This window comes from Dasypus novemcinctus, chromosome 20, assembly GCF_030445035.2.
Source record: "Dasypus novemcinctus isolate mDasNov1 chromosome 20, mDasNov1.1.hap2, whole genome shotgun sequence".
NCBI classification, from domain to species: Eukaryota; Metazoa; Chordata; class Mammalia; order Cingulata; family Dasypodidae; genus Dasypus; species Dasypus novemcinctus.
The window spans coordinates 29,143,439-29,167,493 of record NC_080692.1 but is presented as its reverse complement, the minus strand read 5'-3'; the positions used below and the strand labels follow the sequence as shown (position 1 = coordinate 29,167,493).

The 24,055-nt window shown below is 39.6% G+C and overlaps 1 protein-coding gene across 15 annotated transcripts in view; it reads right to left on the bottom strand.

Moving 5' to 3' along the window:
- The window catches only part of RIMKLB (ribosomal modification protein rimK like family member B), an 81,328-nt gene extending 58,227 nt beyond the window's left edge, over positions 1-23,101 (bottom strand). For 3 of the 15 annotated variants that reach the window (XR_011646661.1, XR_009182080.2, XR_011646663.1), the window contains exons 1-2: positions 21,646-21,942; positions 8,772-9,003 (exon numbers count right to left, since the gene is read on the bottom strand). Coding sequence is in view for 9 of the 15 variants with exons in the window: in XM_058282738.2 (XP_058138721.1) it covers positions 8,772-8,946 (175 nt within the window). In the remaining 6 variants the exon portion in view is untranslated. Of the gene's footprint in view, positions 1-8,771; positions 9,004-19,370; positions 20,172-21,645; positions 22,080-22,968 lie in introns of those variants that run through there. The other 12 variants (XR_009182082.2, XR_009182081.2, XR_011646662.1 and 9 more) reach the window with 12 other exon arrangements.
- Positions 23,102-24,055: the final 954 nt, after the last annotated feature.

The following is a 24,055-nucleotide window of genomic DNA, read 5'->3' as shown; positions in this document are numbered from 1 at the left end:
TGCTGCAGAAAACAGAGATATTGAATGACTTGAGACTTGTTACAAAAAACACACACGCTAATAAAATAAAAATGCACTCTGTAACTTCTAAACCTACAAAGAAGATGGGAAAAAACTACCAAAGAGAAGAGGGGGAAATGAAGTAACAGAAAAGGTTAAAAGAAAACACAAAATATAGTAGAAAAAGGTCCAAAAATAGCAACTGACACAAAAATGCACAAAATTTCAAACAATAGGGGAGAATTTGACACACTTCTATCTGATCAACCAGAGAAAAGTTAATAAGGGTATAAGATTTGTTATATACACAATTGAAATATAGAAAGCCCATAGCACTCAAACAGATAATATACATTATTTTCACGCATATGTGAAAGAAACATATATAAAAATCTAGTCTTTTACTAGGTCACAAAGGAATTAAAATTTTCAAAGTCACCATTAAACAGACTATTGTCTCCAAATGCAATCAAATTCGTTTTCAACATTAAAAAGTTATGGGGAGGAAAACAAATGTGGCTCAACCAAGTGGGCTCCCATCTACCATATAGGAGGTCCAGGGTTCAATGCCCAGGGCCTCCTGGTGAGGGCTAGCTGGCCCACGTGGGAATGTCACCCCACGCAGAAGTGTCACCCTGCGTGGGAATGCCACCCAGCATGTGAAAGCTGCCCCGCGCAGGAGTGCTGGCCGACACAGAGGGCTGGCACAGCAAGATGATGCAACAAGAGACAGAGAGGAGAGAAAATAAGAAGACATAGTGGAAAAGGGAGTTGATGTGGCACAAGAAAAGTAATCACCTCTCTCCCACTCCAGAAGGTCCCAAGACTAGTTCCTGGGGCCAACTAATGAGAATACAAGCAGACACAGAAGAACATACAGTGAATGCACACAGAGAGCAGACAACGGGAGGAACGGGAAAGAAATAAACAAAAAAATACACCTTAAAAAAAAAAGTTACAGGGAGAAAGCACTATGCTTGAAAACTGAAACACCCACCTCTAAATAATTCATGAATTAAAATGGAATCACAATGGAAACCACATATCATACTGGTCCTTGGCTTATACAGAATCTTGGTATATGACAAAATTATTCTATATAAATGGTATTGAGACAGCTAAACTTCCAACGAGGGGAAAATTGACTTCCTAATCCATAAAAAAAACAAAACAAAAAAAATTCAGATCTAAATAAAATTAAAAATTTACTAGAAGGAAATATATTGTAAAATATCTTTCATCTCAGTTATCCTGAAAATTAATATTTCTTAGACCAAAAGTAGGAAACAGAAAACATACATGAAATTACTGATATGTTTATAATGAAATTTAAAACTTCTGTAAAACAACAAAAATGCCATAAATAGAGTTAAGAGATAACATGTAACAGACAGACTTTTCTGGTGGCTTTCCATGATCCCTATTTCCTGGTGTTCACATCTGTGATTTGCTTCTAATCAACAGAATAGGCAAAGATGATGGATGTTACTTCCATGGTTATACTCTATTATGTAAGATTATGTTTTGTTGGCAGACTCACTCTAGAGACTCTCTCTCTCCCTGTCTGGCTTTGAATAAGCAGCCTTGTTCAGAGGCCCAAGTGAAAAGGAGCTGAAGGCAGCCTCCAGGAGTTGAGGGTAGCCTCCAGCCGAAATTCTGTAAGAAGCCAGGGACTTCAGTCTTAGAGCTGCAAGAAAATGAATTTTGCCAACAACCGGATTGTGCTTGGAAGCAGATTATTCCACAGTCAAGCCTCCAAATCAGGACACAGCCTAGCCAACCCCATGATGGAATGCTTGCAAAACCATAAACTAAGGACCCAGCTCAGCAATACCTGGACTGCCAACCCATAGTAACTATGAGATAGTGAGTTACTTTAGGCAGATAAGTTTGTGGTAATTAATTATGCAATAATAGATAAATACAATATGCAACACATGTAATAAGTGAAGGACTAGTATTCAGAGTATTTCTAGAATTCATACGCATAAAAAAATAAAGGACACGGGAGCTGATGTGAATCAGGCAGTTGGGGTGTCTGCCTCCCACATGGGAGGTCCCGGGTTCGTTTCTCAGTGCCTTCCAAGAAGAAAAACAAAACAGACAAGGAGCAAAAACAATGAGCAGACAACGAGCAAAAACAGTGAGCAAACACAGGGAACCATGGCCGGGGGCGGGGTGGGAAATAAAATACATAAAATTAGAAAAATATACAAAGAACATGAACATTTAATTCAAGGGGAAACCTCAAATAGCTATTAAAGTATGAAAAGATGCTTAAACCTCACCAATAATCAGGAAAGTACAATTTAAACAATAATGAGATACCTATCAGACTAACAAATTTCTTGAAGTTTGACAGTACAGAAAATTTAGGATCTAAGGGAACTGGAACTCTCTTATACTAGTTAGAAGTGTATTTTGCTTCAGCTGCTTTAAACAAAGAGCTAGTAAAACCTTGTAAAGTTGAAAATATGTTGAACTTATGGCTCAGCAATTCCATTTCCATTTATATACCTTCAAGTAAAGAACAGTTGCACAAGCAAGCCAGGAAATAGGTACAAGAATGTTCACAGCAGCAATATTTAAAAACAAGAAAAATTACAACTATTCATTAATAGGGAAATATAAAGAAACCAGACTCTACATCAATAAGACTACAGCTCAAAAACAATGTAAAGAGAAAAATCAACCTACATTGCACTGTATTAAAATAATTTTTTAAAATGTATATATACTTTAAATATATACATATGTAATAAAAACACAAAGGCACTGACTGTATCAATATCAAATTCACATTGTGGATGCCTCTGGAGAGGTTAGGAATCATAGGGAATTGCAACTTTGCTGATAAAGTGTTATTTCTTTAAAAATATCAGAAAAAAAAAATATGACGTTTGCAAAAGTCTAGGGGGTGATGAATTCACAGAAATTTGCTATATTTTTCTTTATAGTATTTTTTTGTAATGAATTATGCAACTTACTTTATTATTTTTTTTTAGGTTTAATGAGTTTTATTTTATTTTTGTCTTTTTTTTTAATATTACATTCCTTTATAGTATTTTAGTATATTATTTAAAATTTAATCACAACTAGGAAAATCTTTAAATCTTAATTTACAAAAAAAGTCTCCCCAATCAACAGAAAACTGACAAAATTTAATTACATATGAAACCAATCACTTTTCTCCTTAACAAATAGCTTAAATGAAAAAGTGGCTCCAAAATAAGTTATGTGTTTCTAAATATGTTAACATCAAAGCCAGGTTCTGATGGGCCAATAACGTATGGCCTTTAGAGTTTGCACTAAGAGAATAAAGGCACTTAGCAATTTTTTATCAATTTGAAATTAATAAAGGTTTATAATCAAAATGATTCGTCATCACTACCGAAGTAAAAATTATAGAAGCTACTGCTCTACCTGTGTACCCATATACCAAATGCTTCTTAAGAGTGCCCTCATCCTTCAGAGATTCCTCAAGTTCCTCAGTTGTTCCATTCAGATTCCTGTATACTTGCTGCCAACCCAGAGCCCAAAAATGGATGCCAGTTAAGAGAAAGAAATAACATCGAAGTAGTCACAAGAATGAAGATATGAAGGAATTATTTCTGAAACTAATCTTTCCAATGGCATACAAACAAGTGAGGGAGTATTTAGGAATTCTTATTCAATTACCAAATTTATCCTTGCATGATTTCCCTGTTAGAATCATTCCTGCCCTTACCTCAACTCCAACATTTAGGATCAAGTAGTTCAGTTACTGTTTTAGTTTCCTGGCTGTTACAACAAATACAATGAATCGGCTTAAGCAATGGGAATTTATTGGCTCATGGTTTAGAGACTAGAAGTTAAAACTTGAGGCATCAGCAAGGTGATGCATTCTTCCCAAAGACTGTGGCTTCTGGGGCTGGCTGCTGGTGACCCTTGGTCCTTGGCTTTTCTGTCATATGGCAATGCACATGGTGGCTTCTCCTTTCTCTTTCAGGCTTCTTTGACTTCTATCCTCTGGCTAGTCCCCATCGCTTCTGGGGACTATTTGTCTTTCCTTCATTCAATCAAGTACACCATAACTAATAACATCTTCAAAGATACTATTTACAGATGGATTCACACCCACAGCAAGCAGGGGTTAGAACTGTACAAGCCTTCTGTGAGGGACAGGATTCGATACCCAACAGTTAGGCTGGAACAAGAGGTGTTTTAACAAGTGTTGGAAATAAGGTTGGCAACAAAGATGGAGGCCTTCAATGTCAGATCAAGGGCCTTACACTTTTGGAGCAACAAGATACCATTAAAAGCTTCTAAGTAAAGAGGCATAATTATGAGCGGGGCTAAGGAAGCTTGATCTGGCGTCCAATTTATTATTATGTACTGAAAGAGAAGAAAGCACAGAGGTATGAAAGCCAATTCAAAGGTTATTCAACAGTCTAAGCAAAAATAACAATGGAAGGACTGGATGTGGCCCAAGGAGCTGAGCACTTGCTCCCCACATGAAGGTCCCGGGCCCAGTCCCCGATGCCTCCTAAAAGAAAATAAACAAGCAAAAAATCATCTCGGAGGAGCCAATGTGGCTCAGTGGTTGAGCACCAGCTTCCCACATACACGGTCCCATGTTCAATTCCCAGCACCTCAAAAAAATACATAATGGAATTCTTTAAAAGGTATAACCAAGGACTTACAGCTATGCTAACAGGAATAGGTCATAAAAAAAAAAGTAAAAAAAACTGGACAAACTTGTTTAAAATTATACTTCAGAACTCTAGAAACTGATTAAAGCAAATATTAATGAAAAATCTGTTAGAATCTGCATATGAACAACGGAAGTCTGTGGCCTTTTTGCCTACGGCTGCTCCCATTCCGGCCTCCACCCCAAACCCACGGCTTAGACAGCACAGTAATTTGACAAGAGCGAGTTGGCTGTGGGTGTGTTGTGGTACATCACTGTAATTGATGTAGTTACCATTTTTATGCTATAAATAAGGGACATTCAACATATATTGTTTACTAATAAAACTAATGTATGAACAGAATCCCAAATATTTATGTGCCCTACATATTGCCAAGAGACATAACATGAAATATAAGACAATCTCTGGACTTAGGAAATTGAAAAGATAAATTCCCTGGAAGAAAAATTACTTTGTAATTAAGAATTTTGTTGTGTTCCATAGACATGAAGTACGTTAAAAGTAGTCAAGTTCAAAGTGAACATAGAAGAACACACAGTGAATGGACAGAGAGCAGACAAGTGGGTGGGGAAGGAGAGGGAAATAAAAAATAAACCTTAAAAAAAAAAAGTCAGGTTCAACTTCTTTAGGGAGGTGTAAAAAGACTAAGGAAGGAGAACATTCAGATGGAGTAAAATACGTGAGGAAAAAACAAAGAAACAGTAAGAACAAAAGTGACATTAAGCTTCAATAGTGAATGGACTAATCCAAGGAAAAGAACAGGGTCTAATGAGAGATCAATGTTGCACAGTCTATCTTATCAAGAAGCAACAGCAAAAACAAAATAATTAAAAAATAACAAAAAAATTTTTAAAGAGAAAAAAAAAAAAAGCACCGCAGGTATATCAAGGAGAGCCAGCAATAAGTTTAGAACAGGGTTTCTAATCTATGATAGGGTCTGTTTCCTCATCAGAAACATCGTAATGTTACCTTCCCTAAAAGATGATCTGAAATTAATATAAAATATGTAAAATGTCAAAAAACCTAGAATACACAGGAGATGCTCAATAAATTTTATCAACGAGGTATTAAAAGTAATTAGATTTAGGGAAGCAGACTTGGCCCAGTGGTTGGGGCATCCGTCTACCACGTGGGAGGTCCACGGTTCAAACCCAGGCCTCCTTGCAAGGAGTGCCCTGCCAGGCAGGGGAACCCCACGCACAAGGAGTGCACCCCATAAGGAGAGCCGCCCAGCGCAAAATAAAGTGCTGGCTGCCCGAAAGTGGTGCTGCACACACGGGAGACCTGACACAGCAGGACGACACAACAGAGGAAAACACAGATTCCAGTGCCGCTGACAACGGCAGAAGCGGACAAAGAAGAACACCCAGCAAGTGGGGGGAAGGGGAGAGAAATAAAATAAATAAATCTTTTAAAAAAATAAAAATAATTAGATTTAATGTTACAAGGAAAAAGTGAGCTTCTGAAAGTATTTTAAAAGAATGTGAAACACGAAAAAGTGGTGCTTAATGAAGATTAGAAATGCCTGAGAGAGGAAAGACTGACATATTAGAAAGTCAGGTCAGTGGAAAAAAGGTGATGTCAGAAACAGACAAAAAAGCTGAGATAAGACAGTTTTAGATAAAAAAGACTTCAATTTTAACAGATTACATGGAAAAGACAGTTGAGAACTAAGTAAAAATGTCCTATAGGCACCTGAGATAAAAATTAAGAGCAGAAGTTTTTAATCTTAGCTTTTTTTCAACCCATGACACTTACCATGTACATAAGATCTGTGTATTCTTGACAGACACTAGATCACACAGAAAAGCCTACCTGCAGAGGACTCAAAAAGTTTTTGATTTTCCAACCTCTAATACACAGGAACATTAATCAGAAGCCTGTGGGAATTGTGCTGAATGAGTAAATACGCCAGACTGGCTTGTCTCGTCTCATATAGACCTCAACAGCATAGCTCCTAACAACAAAGCATCTAAGTTTCTGACTCCAATTGCAACAACAGTTGTGCATACATTAAACTGAAAAAAATTTAAGTTGAAAAAGCATACCAAAGATACTGAATTTTAGAAAAAAGATTTACCTTGATTTGTTCAAGGGTATGTGTAACAAGTGCAGGAGGGCTGCAAAGTGGCATCCATTCCTTTCATTCATAACACCAAAGTTAAAATAATTGAACATTTTTATGCATGACCATTTGTTTAATGTAGGACACAGGGACCATGTCTAATTTTGCACATAGTAACTAGCACACAGTAAGTGTTCAAATAATATTTAATAACAGCATCAACCAGGTTTTACCCCAGATCTTCTGAACCTGAATAATTAAGTTTATATATAAGGATTAGGCACAAATATTAGAAAGAGAACTGGACTGAAAATAAAATAGTGAGCACTGTTCTTATAAACATCATAAATGTTTAGAAACATTTCTAAAGCAGTAATAACTGCTGAAAGGTACTGAGGATGAAATAAATGCAAAGAGGGCAGATAATAAACAGTGATCATCTGATAAGAAATTCTACTTACTACAGCTTATTAATCAGACAGTCTGAATCTACCAATTATGAATGGAATTATCCTACAGTATCAAATAAAAGGCTCCACTGTATTTATTTTATTTTATCAATAGGTAAATTAAATCATGTGGCTTCATTCTGACTGAAGTCAAAAAGCTTATTATATGTAAAGGAAAACTAGAAAATAATTTCCTACTTAATTTCCAATTTTTACTTAATGGTATATTTCCCAGAATCAGCAAAACTCTTAGAATCTTGGAGTGATTCCACACCAAAGAGGAAAAAAAAAAAATCATTTCTACTTTAATTAATATTGGAAAGGCTATCTGACAGAGATGTCAAACAGTTTGATATGAAAAGACATTATTTTGTCCCTTCCCATGAAGCCCAGACCTAAGGAATTACCTTAGTCTTTATTTACCTTAATTAACTCAACACAAAAATTTGCCTAAAGCAAAAAAAAAAAAAAGCTTATTATATTCTTCTGCAATGCCTTCATAAATTATGAAGGGTTTTCTGAATGCCAATCAAAAATTCCACTCACACGCCACCACATAATACTTCCTCCAAAAAAAAAAAAAAAAAAAGATTAATTTAGTTATACTAAGTCATAACTTTCCAAAGCAAAGATTTAGATTCCTGAAGTCAGTCCTAAAGAATTGCTATGGTTTTCTAGGATACTGTCTCCTTATAACAATGAGACATATATGAACTACTAGAAATACTGATTGTCAACCAAGTCAAATCATTAAGCCACTTCTATCCATACAAAAAAACCTTTATTTTATAAAGAATTTCACACGGGTTTTCATTAATTTACCAAGAGGCCCCAGAAGGTACCAATCTCCTTAGGAACACCTTATAAACAAGATATTTAAAAACAAGAAGACTGGGGAAGCAGATTTGGCCCAACTGATAGGGTGTCCACCTACCACACGGGAGGTCCAAGATTCAAACCCAGGGCCTCCTGACCCATGTGATGAGCTGGCTCACACACAGTGCTGATGCACACAAGGTGTGCCGTGCCACACAGGGGTGTCCCCAGCGTAGGGAAGTCCCACGCGCAAGGACTGCACCCTGTAAGGAGAGCAACTCAGTGCAAAAAAAGTACAGCCTGCCCAGGAATGGTGCTGCACACACAGAGAGCTGACACAGCAAGATGACATAACAAAACGAGACATACATTCTGGGTGCTGCTGACAAGAATACAAGCGGTCACAGAAGAACACACAGCAAATGGACACAGAGAGCAGACAACTGGGGGGGGGGGGGGAGCAGGGAAGGGGAGAGAAATAAATGAAAAATCTTAAAAAAAAAAAAAAAAACGAAAAAATGGAAGAAAATTAGTAGATCTTTAATTTCCCTCCCAAAGGTTTCCCAAATACTACAATACTGGATGTTTAATAAATGCTAGTGTTTCTGTTTTTTACATAAAATATACTAGAATTTTAGATTAGATAATACTTAAGAAGATTTCTTTTTCTTAATTATTCCTAAAACATGCAGATTCACCATATACCTTATTCTAAGTAAAAATCCAAAAGATAACTTAGTATAGTCTTACCCAGGTTCCCCTGCTCGATTGTCAATACCACCTCATCCATCAACACGGCCCTAAAGTCCAGTTCCTCTTCACAACATTTAGCCTTCAATGCTCGTAAGATTTCTTTTTGGGGATAGTCTTCTCTGATGCGACGATCTGTCAAAAACCACAACTTGGCAGCCACAGAGCTACACATCTTGATCTGCTTGTTCTTTCTTTTCCTAGATTATTTCCTCTTGAATGTGAACTCTATCTAAATGGAAGAGAAAATACATGTATAAGGTAGTAAATCGAGAAAGCTACTTAATTCTTGCCTTTTACATAAATAAACGTGATTATATACTAACTATACAAACAAGGACAAGCAAATAAGAGTTTAATGCCCTCTTTCCTTTCATTCAAATAAAAACCTTTTTATATCACTAAAAATACAGAAACTAGGAAACCTTCCCTGAAATAAGATTTCACCATTTTCAGCTGGGAAAGCCAGCACTATAGTTTAATAATTACAGCAAGTCACTTATTAGCAAAAACTTTCAATGCCACTTCCTATATTATAGTCAAAGAGTATACTTTTATTTGGTCATCTACTTTTCATTGACTTACTTTGCCTCCAAAGTTCAAATCCTTTCTTAATATGAAATATATGAGATTCCAGTTATCAACACTATATCCTCATCTCTCTCCAATCACTAGAAACCCCAATTATGTATTTCTTATATCTGTAGTCTTATATTCAATTCTTTCCTTGTATTATATGTGCATTTTATTAAAAATAAACATATTTATAGCTACATAGGAAAAAATGAGATTGTAGTACCTATATTAGCACGTGAGAATCACATAGCATAAATGATTTATGAGAAAAAGCCTTTTAAGTAACCAAAATAATTACTTATGTCCATTCACTAAAATGTTTATTTCAGGACAACATGCTTACCCAGGGTCCTTACTCTTTCTTTAAAATAAAATTCTAAAACATCTACTATTCTATTTTTCCCATTCACTAATAAAGGAAAAATAAAAAAGGTGGCAAAAGTCCAGTAAAATGATAGTGCAACTTACAACCAAGTCTTAACAAAAAGGTCAAACTATGTTTACTAAGAAGATACAAGTCCCATGCAAAAAATAAAATTTTCTTCTCACACTTAAGGGGGCAAGCCTTAGCTACCCAATAAAACATTTGAAAGGAAATATTTTATTCTCCTGCAGTGTCAGATAAATGCGATGTCTGCAAATATCAGTACACACAGGAAGCAGTCTTCCCTATAAGAAAACTCAAGTCAACCAACTCTCATCCTCTATCTTTATTTCCCCAGAAAATCCAGGAAAACAATTATATATATCGGATACCAAATAAATGCTGATAAACTGACAGAGCAACTCTTTTGAAATAAACATAAATTCTAGAAACATAGAATTACTTTTATACAAGAGAGTCTTCCCTTGCAAACTTCTGGATACGTATACTAAAAGAAAACAGCTGTCATCAAATACTTATTTTAATTAATTGTAATTAATTAGCTGGGATTTTAATTAAAAGGCTGGAAATCATAAACTCATACATAAAATGCTTCATTTACTGTTTAGACGTTGGAAATGAACAAACTTGTTTCAATGCTTAATATTTTTAAGATTCTTTTTAAGAAAATATTTTAGAAAATATTACTTTAATTACTTCCCCCAACTCTTGGTGGTAATTCCCATATTAGAGCAGTTCTAGGGATAATTTAATTTTTCTACCTGACAAAATTTTTCAAGAAAACACTCCTGGGATCTAAAGCTTAGTATTATTTTTCTTATTAGGTTAAGATTCCTCAACAAAGGAAAAGCTCAATATTTGGAGTCAAAAACCTCAAAGTTTCCAAAGGTATATTAAAAAAAACATTATTTCAATCTATTCTTCCCTGCAGAAGGACAAATGAAGAGAGTGAAAAATTGCATTCAAGTAAGAGAAGAAAAATTAAAATGAAAGTTTGAGAACATTTTTTCTCTCCCCTCATTTTTCTTGTGTGGCCCCTTCCCAATGGTAAATATTCTAGTAAGGAAAAAGCAAAATCACAATCTACCATCTGGACCTATTAAAGCACATCTTATTCTTAGTAAGTATTAGTATTACTATTTCAGGTAATACACAGTATATGAATTCAAAAGACTGAAAAAGAATAGTTGGAAAAGAAAAAATTATGCAATATACCAACCAGAATTCATTCCATCTGGCAATTATTATAAACATGCTTGTAATTATCTCATCCACTCTTCAATGTGGAATATGAGTTGGAGCAGGTTTGTGGATTAAGTTTTAGGCACTCCTTCTGTCTCCTTTTCAATGACCCTTTCCTCGTAACAGTTCCCTTTTCTCTCCTCTAGAAAAGTCATCCACATTCAATTTCAACAATAATCATTAAAATTTGAATATATCAGTAACCTACCACATGTCTCTTTCAAACTGAAAGCTCTCAAACCCCATTTTAATTGCCTACTGGGCATCCCTAACTAAATGATGCCTCTGTTGCCTAAAGTGGACCATGCAAAAAAAACTGAACTTATTTTTGCTCATTTACCTGCTTCAGCACCTGTTTTTCTCATCCTTATTAATGCCATCAGGCACTCAATCCCAAATATGGGAATCACTTCTGACTTTCATCTTACCCTCACTACATAAACACACCACACACATACACACACAATTTCTCCCTTCTCTCCATCTCTAGTGTATTCACTATATGATACCTGGAAAATTATAAAGGCACCCAAACAAATCTACTCTCTGTTCTCTCTTACTTCCAATTTTCTTTTCTTTTTTTTTTTTAAAAGATTTATTTATTTATTTATTTATTTAATTCCCCCCCTCCCCCGGTTGTCTGTTCTCTGGGTCTATTTACTGCGTCTTGTCTTGTTTCTTTGTCCGCTTCTGTTGTCGTCAGCGGCATGGGAAGTGTGGGCGGCTGCACTTTCTTTCGCGCTGGGCGGCTCTCCTTACGGGGGCGCACTCCTTGCGCGTGGAGGTCCCCTACGCGGGGTCACCCTTGCGTGGCGCGCATCAGCACTGCGCGTGGGCCAGCTCCACACGGGTCAAGGAGGCCCGGGGTTTGAACCGCGGACCTCCCATGTGGTAGACGGACGCCCTAACCACTGGGCCAAGTCCGTTTCCCTTCCAATTTTCTGACTACAATGTATTCTCTCATGGTTCCCTTTTCTTAGAGTATATATTCCTGACTCCTGAAGTCATCTTTCCTCCATGAGTCTACATCACCTTATTATACATATATCTTGCAAATATTACAATATACTGTAATTTATGGTTTGAGTTTTTTAACTAGGGTCTGCCAGTGCTGTAAGATGAAGTCTTAGTTTTTTTTGTTTTCATGTAGGTGGCAAATTTTTAAATGATTCCATTCATTATAAAGACAATTTCTTTTTTACAGGGGTAAGTCTTCATTGAAGGGCATGTTCATACAATAAGCCCAGTATAGTGTTTCTCAAACAAGGTTCCACAAACATATCTAGCGAGCCAAGAACATTTTTACTGTTTGTCTTTATAATTCATTTAAAATGTCTATTCAAGTAGGAAGTGCAGAGAGGAATTAGGTATTCTTATCCATGTATCCTCATTAACTAGGACTTCCAGCATATGCCACATAAAAGCAGCGCAATATTGTAAATGTATTTATCAAAGTTCAGACACAGAAATAACTAATCTAATGAGCATGTTTGTATATACTACCTCAACTACAATTCAGATATTACAGTCAATGCAGATAAACTGAAGTTAAAAGAAATCAAGAGACTTATCTCAAGTTTTAAAAAAATAATAAGTAGAACAGCCTGGATTTCAAAGATTTCCTGATTCGAAGTCCCAAGACGCTCCCTCCAAATCATACTATACGCATTTTTTTTTTCCTCTCCACTTCCCCACCCCCCAGTCGTCTGCTCTCTGTGTCTATTCACTGTGTGTTCTTCTGTGTCCACTTGTATTCTTGTCAGCAGCACCAGGAATCTGTGTCTCATTTTGCTGCATCATCTTGCTGCGTCAGTTCTCCGTGTGTGCGGAGCCATTCCTGGGCAGGCTGCACTCCTTACAGAGCGCATTCCTTGCGTGTGGGGCTCCCCTACACAGGTGTCACTCCTGCGTGGCACAGCACTCCTTGCGTACATTAGCACTGCGTGTAGGCCAGCTCATCACACTGGTTAGGAGGCCCTGGGTTTGAACCTTGGACCTCACGTGTAGTAGGAGGACCGCCTATCAGTTGGGACAAACGCACTTCCCTGCATAAAACTTAATAAAATTGTACCCTGGGGAAGTGGATGTGACTCAAGCGATTGGGCTCCCATCTACCATATGGGAGGCCCCAGGTTTCCTTCCCGAGGCCTCCTGGTGAAGGCAAGCTGGCCCTCACTGCAGAGAGCTGATGGCCCATGCCACGGAGAGCTGGACAGCAAGATGATGCAGCAAAGGAAGACACAGAGAAGAGACTGAGAGACTCAGCAGACCAGGTAGCTGAGGTAGCTTGGGTAATTGAGTGCCTCTCTCCTAGGTCCGGGGTCCCAGGATTGGTTCTGGATGCCTCCTAAAGAGAAGACAGGCACACAGAGAAGAATGTGCAGTGAATGGACACAGAGAGCAGACAGCAAGTGTTAAATGGCAAAGTGTGTGGGGGGGATAAATAAAATCCTTTAAAAAAAATTGTACCCTTTAACACCAATTTCATGCTTCTTTTTTAAACCAAAGATCTGTTTCATCAAGGGTTTTTCTCAGTGAGTTCTAATGCTTCCAATTCTTTTCAAACAAAAACACAATTTTGGACATGTATGAAAATTTCCCCTTTCCTTTCCCTTATTCTACCCAAAAGTACTATCAAAATGGTATCTGAGAGAGAATGAGAGAAATGAGAAGAGGAGTAGGAGTAAAGGGGAAAAAGACATTAACAAGGAGGGGATAATGGGTGTAGCTCAGTGATTGAGTGCCTGCTCTCCATGTATGAGGGTCTGGGGTTCAATCCTCAATCTCTCCTAAAGAAAAAGGATGGGGGCAATCAAGAACCACCCCACTGGAAAAAAATCTTTGTAGCTTTTAACTAAAAATACAGGATATAAGATGAAAATCTTAAGACTCTCAAATGGTAACAAATTAATAACCATCTTCAATTAATAACTGTGAGCTCAGTTACCCAATCAGCCACTAATTATGTTCCCCAGAAATGATCACAAAAGAAAAGTCCCTATAGTTAATTCCCATACAATCTCATCTTTTTAGCTAAGATGTTCCTTTAAAAATATCACTCTGGCCTCTCTCTTCCTCAGCACAGACTACAAAAGTGGCCACCATCTCCTAGCCGGCATTATGACTGCCCTCAGACCCCTCGTGAAGCCCAAGATCATTTAAAAGAGGACCAAGAAGTTCATCCGGCACCAGTCAGACAAATATGTCAAAATTAAGCTAACTGGCAGAAACCCAGAGGCACTGCCAACAGAGTGCAGAGAAGATTCAAGGGCCAGATCTTGATGCCCAACATTGGTTACAGGAACAAGAAAACAAAGCACATGCTACCCAGAGGCTTCCAAAAGTTCCTGGCCCATATAGTCGAGGAGTTGGAAGTGCGGCTGATGTGCAACAAATCTTACTGTGCTGAGAATGCTCACAATGTTTCTTCCAAGAACCACAAAGCCATCAAAGAAAGAGCAGGCCAGCTGGCCATTAGAGTCACCAATCCCAAAGCCCTGCTACGCAGCAAGGAAAATGAATAGACAGCTTATTTTCAAGTTTTATTTTTGTGAAATACAACCATAAAATGTCTGCCATCTGGTAAAAAAAAAAAATCACTGTTTAGGAGTTTATAAAATGCCATTTTCTTTACCACATTAACTTAAAGGTAGACTGGAAATGCTGTCAGAGTAGGAGGCTAATATTAATCAAAGATGGCTTAAGCAGTGTCAGAAAAGAAATGTATGACAGTCCCCAGAGTCCCTTCTTTACTCTTAAATAGTATACCTCAAAAACAAAGAACATTATGTTTTAAAGCTACCATGGGGCCCTGAGCCTCAGCAGAGTGGCGACTCCTACTCTCTGGTTCACTGGTCTTACCCAGGTCAGCTAACAGGTAGGTGAAGATGGTCAAACACCACACCAGGGAATCAAAAGTGCCTATAACTACAGGCAGAGGAACTGCATCCATCATCCAAATGGACCCCTCTTGATCGAGAGGTGGAACGAACACCATCCCAGGGTCCACAGAATGGAGGAATAAAATATGAACTAGAGTGGACTTACTGATATTCTACTGTGACGAGTAATAGAATTTTACCATCGAGGTGGAGAAACTGGCCACAGTAGTTGCTGAGGGCAGGGAGTGGGAAGAAGAGATGTGATGTGGGGGCATTTTTGGGATTTTGAGTTGTCCTAAATGATACTAGAGTCAGATGCTGGGCTTTATATATCCTGCCATAACCCACTGAATGTACTGGGGGGAGAGTGCAAACTACAGGGTAAACTATTATCTATGTAGTGCAGTAGTGCCCCAAAATGTGTTCACTGAGATGAGTGTGCCACAATGATGGGGTAGGTTGTTGGTATGGGAGGAGTGGGCTGGGGGGGTGGGGGGTATACGGGAACCTCATATTTTTTAATGTAACGTTTTTTATGTGACATATATATCTTCAAAAAAATACAATTTACCAAAATGTGGTGGGGGAGTAGGGGTGGGTTATATGGGAAAAATTCATTAATCAATTAATTTTAAAAAATAAAGCTACCATGGCACATTCACTCTTATTTTTTCCTGGTAACTTCACCTTTAATACCCATAAAAAATTTGACAGCTATGTATGTGATGCATGATTTTATAGACATGATTATGGATGAAAAATAAGAGTATAACCATTTTCCTATCCAAACAATCTGGTCCCTTTAGCATAAAGATTGAAGAGGCAGGGAGAGGGAAAGAGAGATGTGATATTGGGACATTTTCGGGACTTGGCATTGTTCTCAATGATATTGCAGGGACAGATGCAGGACATTATATAACCTGCCATAACCCAGTGAATGGACTGGGAGAGTGTAAACTACCTCATAAACTATAATCCATGCTGTGTAGCAATTCTCCAAAACATACTCCTCAAATGCAATGAATGTACCAGGCTAATGAAAGAAGCTGTTAATGTGGGAAGAATTGGGGGTGTGGGGAGTGGGATATACGGGACCCTCTTATATTTTTTTAACTTAACATTTTCTGTGATGTATGTATCTTTAAAAAAAATGAAGACTGCGGGAAACGGACTTTGGCCCAGTGGTTAGGGCGTCCGTCTACCACATGGGAGGTCCGCGGTTCAAGCCCCAGGCCTCCTTGACCCGTGTGGAGCTGGCCCATGCGCAGTGCTGATGCGCGCAAGGAGTGCCCTGCTACACAGGGGTGTCCCCCGCGTAGGGGAGCCCCACGCGCAAGGAGTGCACCCATAAGGAGAGCCGCCCAGCGCGAAGGAGGGAGCAGCCTGCCGAGGAATGGCGCCGCCCACACTTCCCGTGCCGCTGACGACAACAGAAGCGGACAAAGAAACAAGACGCAGCAAAAAGACACAGAAAACAGACAACCGGGGGAGGGGAGGGGAATTAAATAAATAAAAAAAATAAATCTTTTAAAAAATAAATAAATAAATAAAGACTGAAGAAAAATTATAGTAAAATGTGACTGTTTAAACACTTTCCAAATAAATTTTTACTTAATCTGTATATAATAATTCTGTGACTAACACATATATATCATCCCCATTTTAAAGAAAGACATACCTAAGATACAATAATAGAAACACAACTGGAATTCAGGTTTTCTGAATTCTTCATACTCTTTCTGCTATATTTAAAGATACCATCAAAGGAAATTTGGATAAAGAAAATGAATTCATTTTGAGTGATTATATGTACCAGACACTGTGTTAGGTGATTGTATCTTCTCATTTAAACCTCACAACCATTCCTTTGTGTTATTACTGTCTTCATTTGGGAGGTATTACAGCAGAAGAAGTTAGTTAACTTTCCTAAAGTCACACAATTAGAAAGTGGTAGAGCCTACATATTGACTCCACACACCCTATAGCAGAGATTACACGTGGCTTCCCCATATTCATTTTCCACTTCTTTCTTAGTAACAAGACACTTGTTATTTTGCTGAGCACAATGTCAACATAAATAAAAGACTATTTCCCAGACTGTCTTGCAGGTAGATACAGACATTTAGCTAAATTCTGCCAATGAGATCTGACTGTACTGCACTGCAACTTATAGGAAGCATATTTAAGGGAGGTGTACTCTTCTTTAGCTGTTCCTCCAACCATACTACCTGGAATGTGAGTGTTATGGCTACAACTCCTGCAACTATCTAAACTATAAAGATATGGGTCAACCCTAGCCCAACTACCTCTTTTATGTGCAACAGAAATGTCAGTATCTTGGGATTCTTCACTATATGCCGCTGAAACTTACCCTAATAAATACACTCTATCAAACCGTGCTCAAAGTTAGAGGAAATTGTTCCCTTGATATCAAGTTTACATCAGTAAGTATTGTTACTGAGTGGTACTGTTTGTATTGTTTGTAAGTATTTTTTTAGAAGTAGGACTTTTCTCTTAATACTAAGATTATAATCATTTTCCACAAAATTCCCAAAATAGGCTGTGGCACACAAAACTTATTAAAAATAATAAAATTATCTCTGGAATCCAAATAAAATTTATGATTTTACTGGAAAATGGAAAGTGACATCAAAGTTAACTCTGAACCATGTCACAAAATCTGAGTACACATCCTGAAATACAATGCACAGTATAGCTCAAAGTTCTCTCATTTAACATGATTAAATGTCAAGCCTTCCCTTCCAAATTTTCTTTCTAGGAATTACCTTGAAAAGGGAGTTGAGAAACTATTAATTTACTCATGCTCAAGGCTCTACAAATATGGCTAACTAAATCACGTGCCAAGGAGTAAACTATCAACTGAGAACTCCAAAGCATCAGGGAAGAAATCCAAGGATGGTGTTTGGGCAAACCTGCATGAATTTTTAAGATGCAGTTTGCTCATAAACCATCACAGTCTGAAATGTGGCCAAAGATGTGACACCACAGCAGTAACACAGAAGTGGTCTGATCTTGTGTAGCAACTCCATGTTCTATTTTGGAAATCTTATTTCTAAATTTATAAGAACATAAAGCCAAGAGCTAGTACCAGAAAGGGGGGTTGGGAAAGACATTTTTAAAAAGATGTGGATTCTAAGGAGCCTAAAACAGACTAAAAAAATTTAAGAGGGGGTAGGGATATAAAGTTTGGACTACTATTTTTTTCATAACTCAGTGATATGCTGTTACTTTTCAAAGACAGGTAATAAAATTAATTAGGCATACCACTGCTTAAGCAGATTTTTGTTAACTCTTCAATTCACAAATTGATAACAAATTCAATAAGAATTTAGTAAGCTCTCCCAGACACTACTGGGAGAACTGACTGGCAGATAAAGGTACAGGGATCAATGATATTAGTCAGACTGTAAGCTCCATAAAGAGAGAACCCACAACTGTTTTATTCTCTGCTGTTATTCCCAGTAGCAAACACGGAACCTGATATATAACAGACTGACTTAAGGGCTCAGTTATTTAAAAAGAGTTTGCTGGGAAGCAGATGTGGTTCAAGCATTTGGGTGCCCACCTACCTGGTTCCCGGTGCCTCTTAAAAAAAAAATGAGCTTGCTATATCAAATCACAGAGTATCAAAAACCTTACCTATTTTCAGTATTAATTATCAAGCTGATATACATCCCCTTAAGATCTAAACGTAGCTGTCAGAAATTCATAATCTATTTTTTCAGTTTCACTTAAAAAAAAAAATCAAGCCTAATGTTATCTCCCATCATCATCATAATACCAATCCTGAAATAAATAGCTTTGCTAATGAGTAAAGTTAGGGGAAACAACCAAACCCCTTAATTTTAATAAGAGGAAAAAAGATATAAGCAGATGGGTTCAATGCAGACCAGGGTCTAAGAGAGTAGAGCTGGCTAGCTCTGTAGCTTTTGTCCTCCAAGCCAATTTTGAGAGGAAAAAAAACACTGGAAAAGAAAACATTAAAAATAACACCATGGCATTAGTTACCATGAAACCAGAAAGTCAGTCCTTTCCTGAAAATTTTACATTCATACAGAAAGATATGGCACATGAATCCAAAGCACAGTGTGCAGATTATTTTGAGGTACTGTATTATTTCTTAACAAACTTTAATATGACAAGCAGGAAGATTCCAAACTATGAATGATAATGCCCCCAAATCTGTACTTAATCTCCCTACTTCACAACTCTTGGAATAACTGCACATGCCAAGACAGGTAACATTTAAAAAATACTTTTCATTGTTTTTATCATAATCTCCTCTCTGATTTAAAAATAACCTAACTATTATGATTTCTAAAAGCTCTTTTCTCATGTTTATTACTTAATCCCATTTGCAGATTACTCTTTGTAAACTAACCTGCCAGAAAAATAAATAAAATTTTAAAAACTAACCAGCCATGAAAGTCTCTACAAATCCACATTCACTAAAGTGTCCCCAAAAGAGTTGTCAATACATACAATATAACTCACCCTCCTTACTTTATGTTTGGTTTTCACACTCTTCACATGATGTTCGTAGGTATAGAAGTTCTTCCTCCACCCATTTTCATTCAGTTTAGGTCTCTATGCCTGCTCCCCAGAGGAAGATGATACAATCTATTCCAGCTTCCCAAAGTGTAGCACAACTCACTGTAATCTGCCCCCTTTCCCCAGTCCCTTCCTGTGTTCATGATCTATCAGCCTTTCAGTTCATAGGGAAGGTGGATAAAGAAAAAAATCTAATGACTTACCCCAACAGCAAATCCTAGGTGAGTGCAAACAGGGAAAATGGGGGAAGAGGGGATATTTTAAATGGTATGTTTCTCCCTGTGCCCCAATAAACTAATGTCTGAGGCTTGATTGGTGTTCTTTAGTCAGAAGAAATTAGAATATCCACTTTAGGGGTTTCCTAACAATACAGCTGACAAGGAGTAGAAGATTTATAAGATTTTACTGGTAATTTCCCTCTGGAGAGGAAAAGGGGACTGAATGAGAAGGGAAAAAAGGGATTGTCACTGTCCTTGATCCTACTACTGGAGTACATTCAACAGGGACTCTAAGAAAACATTAGAAAAGAAGTTATCCACTCAAAACTAAGATAAGTGGAATTTTAGCTGGTAACAAATAGTCTACAGTTACTGGGCTCCTTGCCCCCAGCAGGGGGAAAGGCGAGAAGAGAAAAGTGGCTCTTGACTGAGTGGAGAATTGTATGACAGAAATTGCTGTTCCCCTTCTTGGCTCTTTTCTCAGAATCACAGACTGCCCCCCAACCTGACAAGCAGATTCCAGCACCTGGTGGGGTAAGAGAAGACAAGAGAGAAAAAGGGAGACAGAAAAAGATAAAAACATCAACAGCCATGTTGCCAAACTAACTAAATCAAAGAAATCAAATGAAAGAAATTAATTGTATTAACCAAGGAAAAAAGGAAGAAATCTCAAAACAAAATAGGCTGCCTCCCCTTTGACATACTAACAAAATAGAACACAGTAACCGTTAGAAAGTTAACTATGTTTATTTTTAAATTAGAGAGTTACACTCTAAAATTTAGGAATCTCCACGCTGGGAATTTCAAAAAGTTTTACTTCAAATGAACTGGGGTTTTTTGTTTTGTTTTGTTTTTTAGGAGGTACAGGGGATTGAACCCGGGACCTCCTACTCGAGAGTCCCTACAGGAGAAGCAAGGGCTCACTCACTGAGCTATACCTGCTCGCCTAAAATGAACTTTTTTAAACAACAGAAGAAATGACCTTTAAATCACTCAGTATTGGGAAAGGAAAATAAGATTTAAATAACATTTAAATTTTAATTGTTAGCAAAGAACATACATTCTAAACATAAGCCCACACATAAGAAAAATCGTATTAAGCTGCCGATACAGTTTCCGTGCATTCTTAGAATTTAACCCAACTCCACAAAGATGTGGAAAGTTTATGTAATCAAGGGAAATAACAGCACATTGAAAGAATTTACACCAAAGTCACATTCAGAATAGTTAGTAGAATAGTCCCACGCGCAGAAAAGAATTACCACCTCATTTTCACTCATAAATACATGGGAAATACATTCATAAATACAATGGGAAAAAATACCGGAATTACGAACTACTATCAGAAATAAGGCTAAATTAATAAGGTCTAACTGAGGAAATCATCCCTTTTTTTTTTTTGAAGATGGGTCAAATGCTTTAAAAAAAATCAACCAAGAGGTACACAACCATTTGGTCACCCACAGCCTTTTTTAGAGGACTGTCAAAGGGAAAGAGGAATGGCTGTCACACTCCGAAATTTACAGGGAAGGGGGGAAACGTGGAATTGATAACGTACTAACTGCAGGACGAACACCACCGGAATGTCGGAAGGAAGCAGGGGCAGGGACTACCGCACTCTGCAGGATAGGTTAGCAACCCGCATTTTTCACTCCAACGAGCGCCCCCAGGTTACCACACCCCCTCACTAACTGGGGAGACCACGTTTCACGCCGCCTCCCTCCGACAGTTTTCCAGTCACACGCCCCACGGCAGTGTCGCCCCCCTCCCTGCGCACACGCGTCCCCCAGGTTCTGACTCGCTCCCCACCGCCTCGGCCACCCGAGCGACCACCGGCCTCCACAAGCCGCGGGCCTCGGGCGCGCACGGTCCCGTCCCCAACCCGGGCCGGGCCCCGCTCCTCAGGGAGCCCTCGGGGCCCAACTGGCCCCCCCCGGGGGGCAGCGCGCCGCCGCCTCCCGCGCCTACACCGTGGGCAGGGACGCGAGCTTCCCGCTCACCTGGCTCGGGCGGCTCCTCCCTCGCTCTCGGCCCGGCCTCGGAGGGACGCGCAGGCGGCCCCGCAGGCTGGAAGTCGGACGCGGCGAGGAGGGGGAGGGGTCGGGATGCCGGGAGCCGCCTCCTTTCTCCTCCGGCCACCGCGGCTCCCGCAGCCGGGCCGGGCGTCCTCGCACGCTCGCTCACTTTCTCAGTCTCGCGGCCCGGCTCTCCCTCACCCCGACCCCCCCCCCCCCCCCGGCACACACTCACTCCCACACACACACTCACCCCCAGCCGCTCCTCGCTCCCTCACCCTCACTCCCTCACTCTCATTCGCCGTCGCGCGCGCGCGCGCGGTCCCGCTCACACACAGCGCGCGCGACGCCGGCGGAGGCCGCCCCGCGTTCCCCAGACCGAGGCGCCGCGGCGTGCAGAGCCCCCGCGCGCCGGCCCCGCCCCGCCGCCCCGCCCTCCCGGCGCCGCAGCCAGGCGGGTCGCGGGCCCGACACCTGCGCCGAGACCCTCCCGCCTCCCGGCCCCGGCTCGCGGCCGTCGCCAGCCTCGGGGGCTGTGGGGAGGCGGCGGAGCGCGCGCAGGGAGGAAAGCGGGAGCGCGAGAGCTCTCCGAGGCCGCGCTTCCCCACCCGCCCCCAAACCGTCCTCACTGAGAAAAGGAAACGGGTAGGGGGCGAGGTTTGTTTCCAACTCGAAACCGCGAGATCGGTCCCGTTCCGTTGTACGCCCTCCTCGCCCGCACGTTCCCTCCTCCGGCCCTCGTGTCCGCACTTGCCCCAGTACGCGAGCCCGCCAAGCCCCTCGGGCTCGGGTCTCCGAGTACGCGCCTGTCGGGCCCCCCGCAGCCCACCCTCCGCCCAGCCGCCGCCTAGAATCTTCTCTTCCCTTGGTCTGTCCCCACCCTGGAGGCAAAACTTGGGGGACACAGATCATTACTATCTAGAAGGTCCTTACTCGTGTGCGGAGTAAAGAATGCCTTTGTATATTGTGAGGGAAATATTAAAACCATTCTCTGGCTTTAAGTAGGTTTCAAACTAGAGGCTGGGTGGTGTGGTACCGCCAGCTCTGCCACTTAAAAACCAGTGTAACGTCGTGGACAAATTATTTATCTTCCTCTGATCCTTTCTTAGGAAAAGGTAAGGATATATTCCAGGGTTGCTGTGAGAATGAGATAAGGTCATTAGGAGCGTTTTGGAAATTACAAAACTACATGAAAATAAAACTATAGCCCAAAGAGGGGGCTAGGAATGTGCGTTTGTTGAGCTACATTACTACTCCCTTAACAACATCCTAAAAAGTAAAACCAAAGGCAGCAGGTGGGTGTCTTACCTTATGGAAGATTCATTTCCGGGGAACTTCATTCATTATTGTCTGAGATGCCTAACCAGTTTGCCTTTTTGCAGGTTATGCCGCCTTCCCACTCGTCTCAGCCAGTAACTTCTTTTCAGCGCTTATTTCCAACCTTTTGCCAAAGTAATTTCATCATCGGTCTGCTCTTTTTTCTTTTTTCTTTTTTTTTTTCCTGTCTTTCCCTCAGGGCAAACACTCCCTGAGAGTCTTTCAAGAGATTTAGCATAATCTAAGAGTGATAAATTTCTGGAGCCAGACTGCCTGGCTAGGATCTTCAGAAGTAATTTAACCTCTCTGTGCCTTAATATGCGCAAACGTAAAAAATGATAAAAATAATCTACTTCGTTGAGCTTTTATAAGCAGTTAATGAGTTAACGAGAGTACAATACTTAATGCTTGGCAGAGCGCTAGTACTGTTAAAAAGTGTTTACTAATATGTTATCACATTGAGAATCACCTAGGATAGTGAACTATTTTCATAGAGTACATTTAGAGAAACAAGGGTATTACCGGGTCTATACAGAAACTAAAATGTTTCTATTTATTTCCACTCTGATATTCAGCCTTCTAGGACATAAAGAAAACAACCCAAAAGACAGAGCATTTTGTGATCATGGGAGGCTCCACCCCAGAGATAGTAACTGTATGAAAATCTGACAGAAGATATGAGGTAGGAGAATCAGGTATTTAGAAACCTGGGGTAGGTGGAAAGTCACTTATCTAGAGATCTGAGGCACGTGGAGATTCACGTTTCTAGAGACCCCTACTTGGAAAGCCCAGCAACCAACCTCAAGTTAAAAGATTTGGGGAAAGATACCTGCTTGCTAGAAATAGAAGCCTAAAGCTACACAAACAACAGCTTAATTTATCTTGTAACCCACCCCTTGCCCAAGGACTTACTGTCAACTAGCAACCCCTGAGGTAGCTCTCTGCTTGGAGGCACAAGACCCACCCACTTGCTCCTGCTTTCCTTACTTTAACAACGTTCAATAAACTGTCTTCTTGCCTAGTTCGGTTTTGTTTTTTTTTTCTGACACTGGATAAATTTGTATTGAACTTTTTAGTG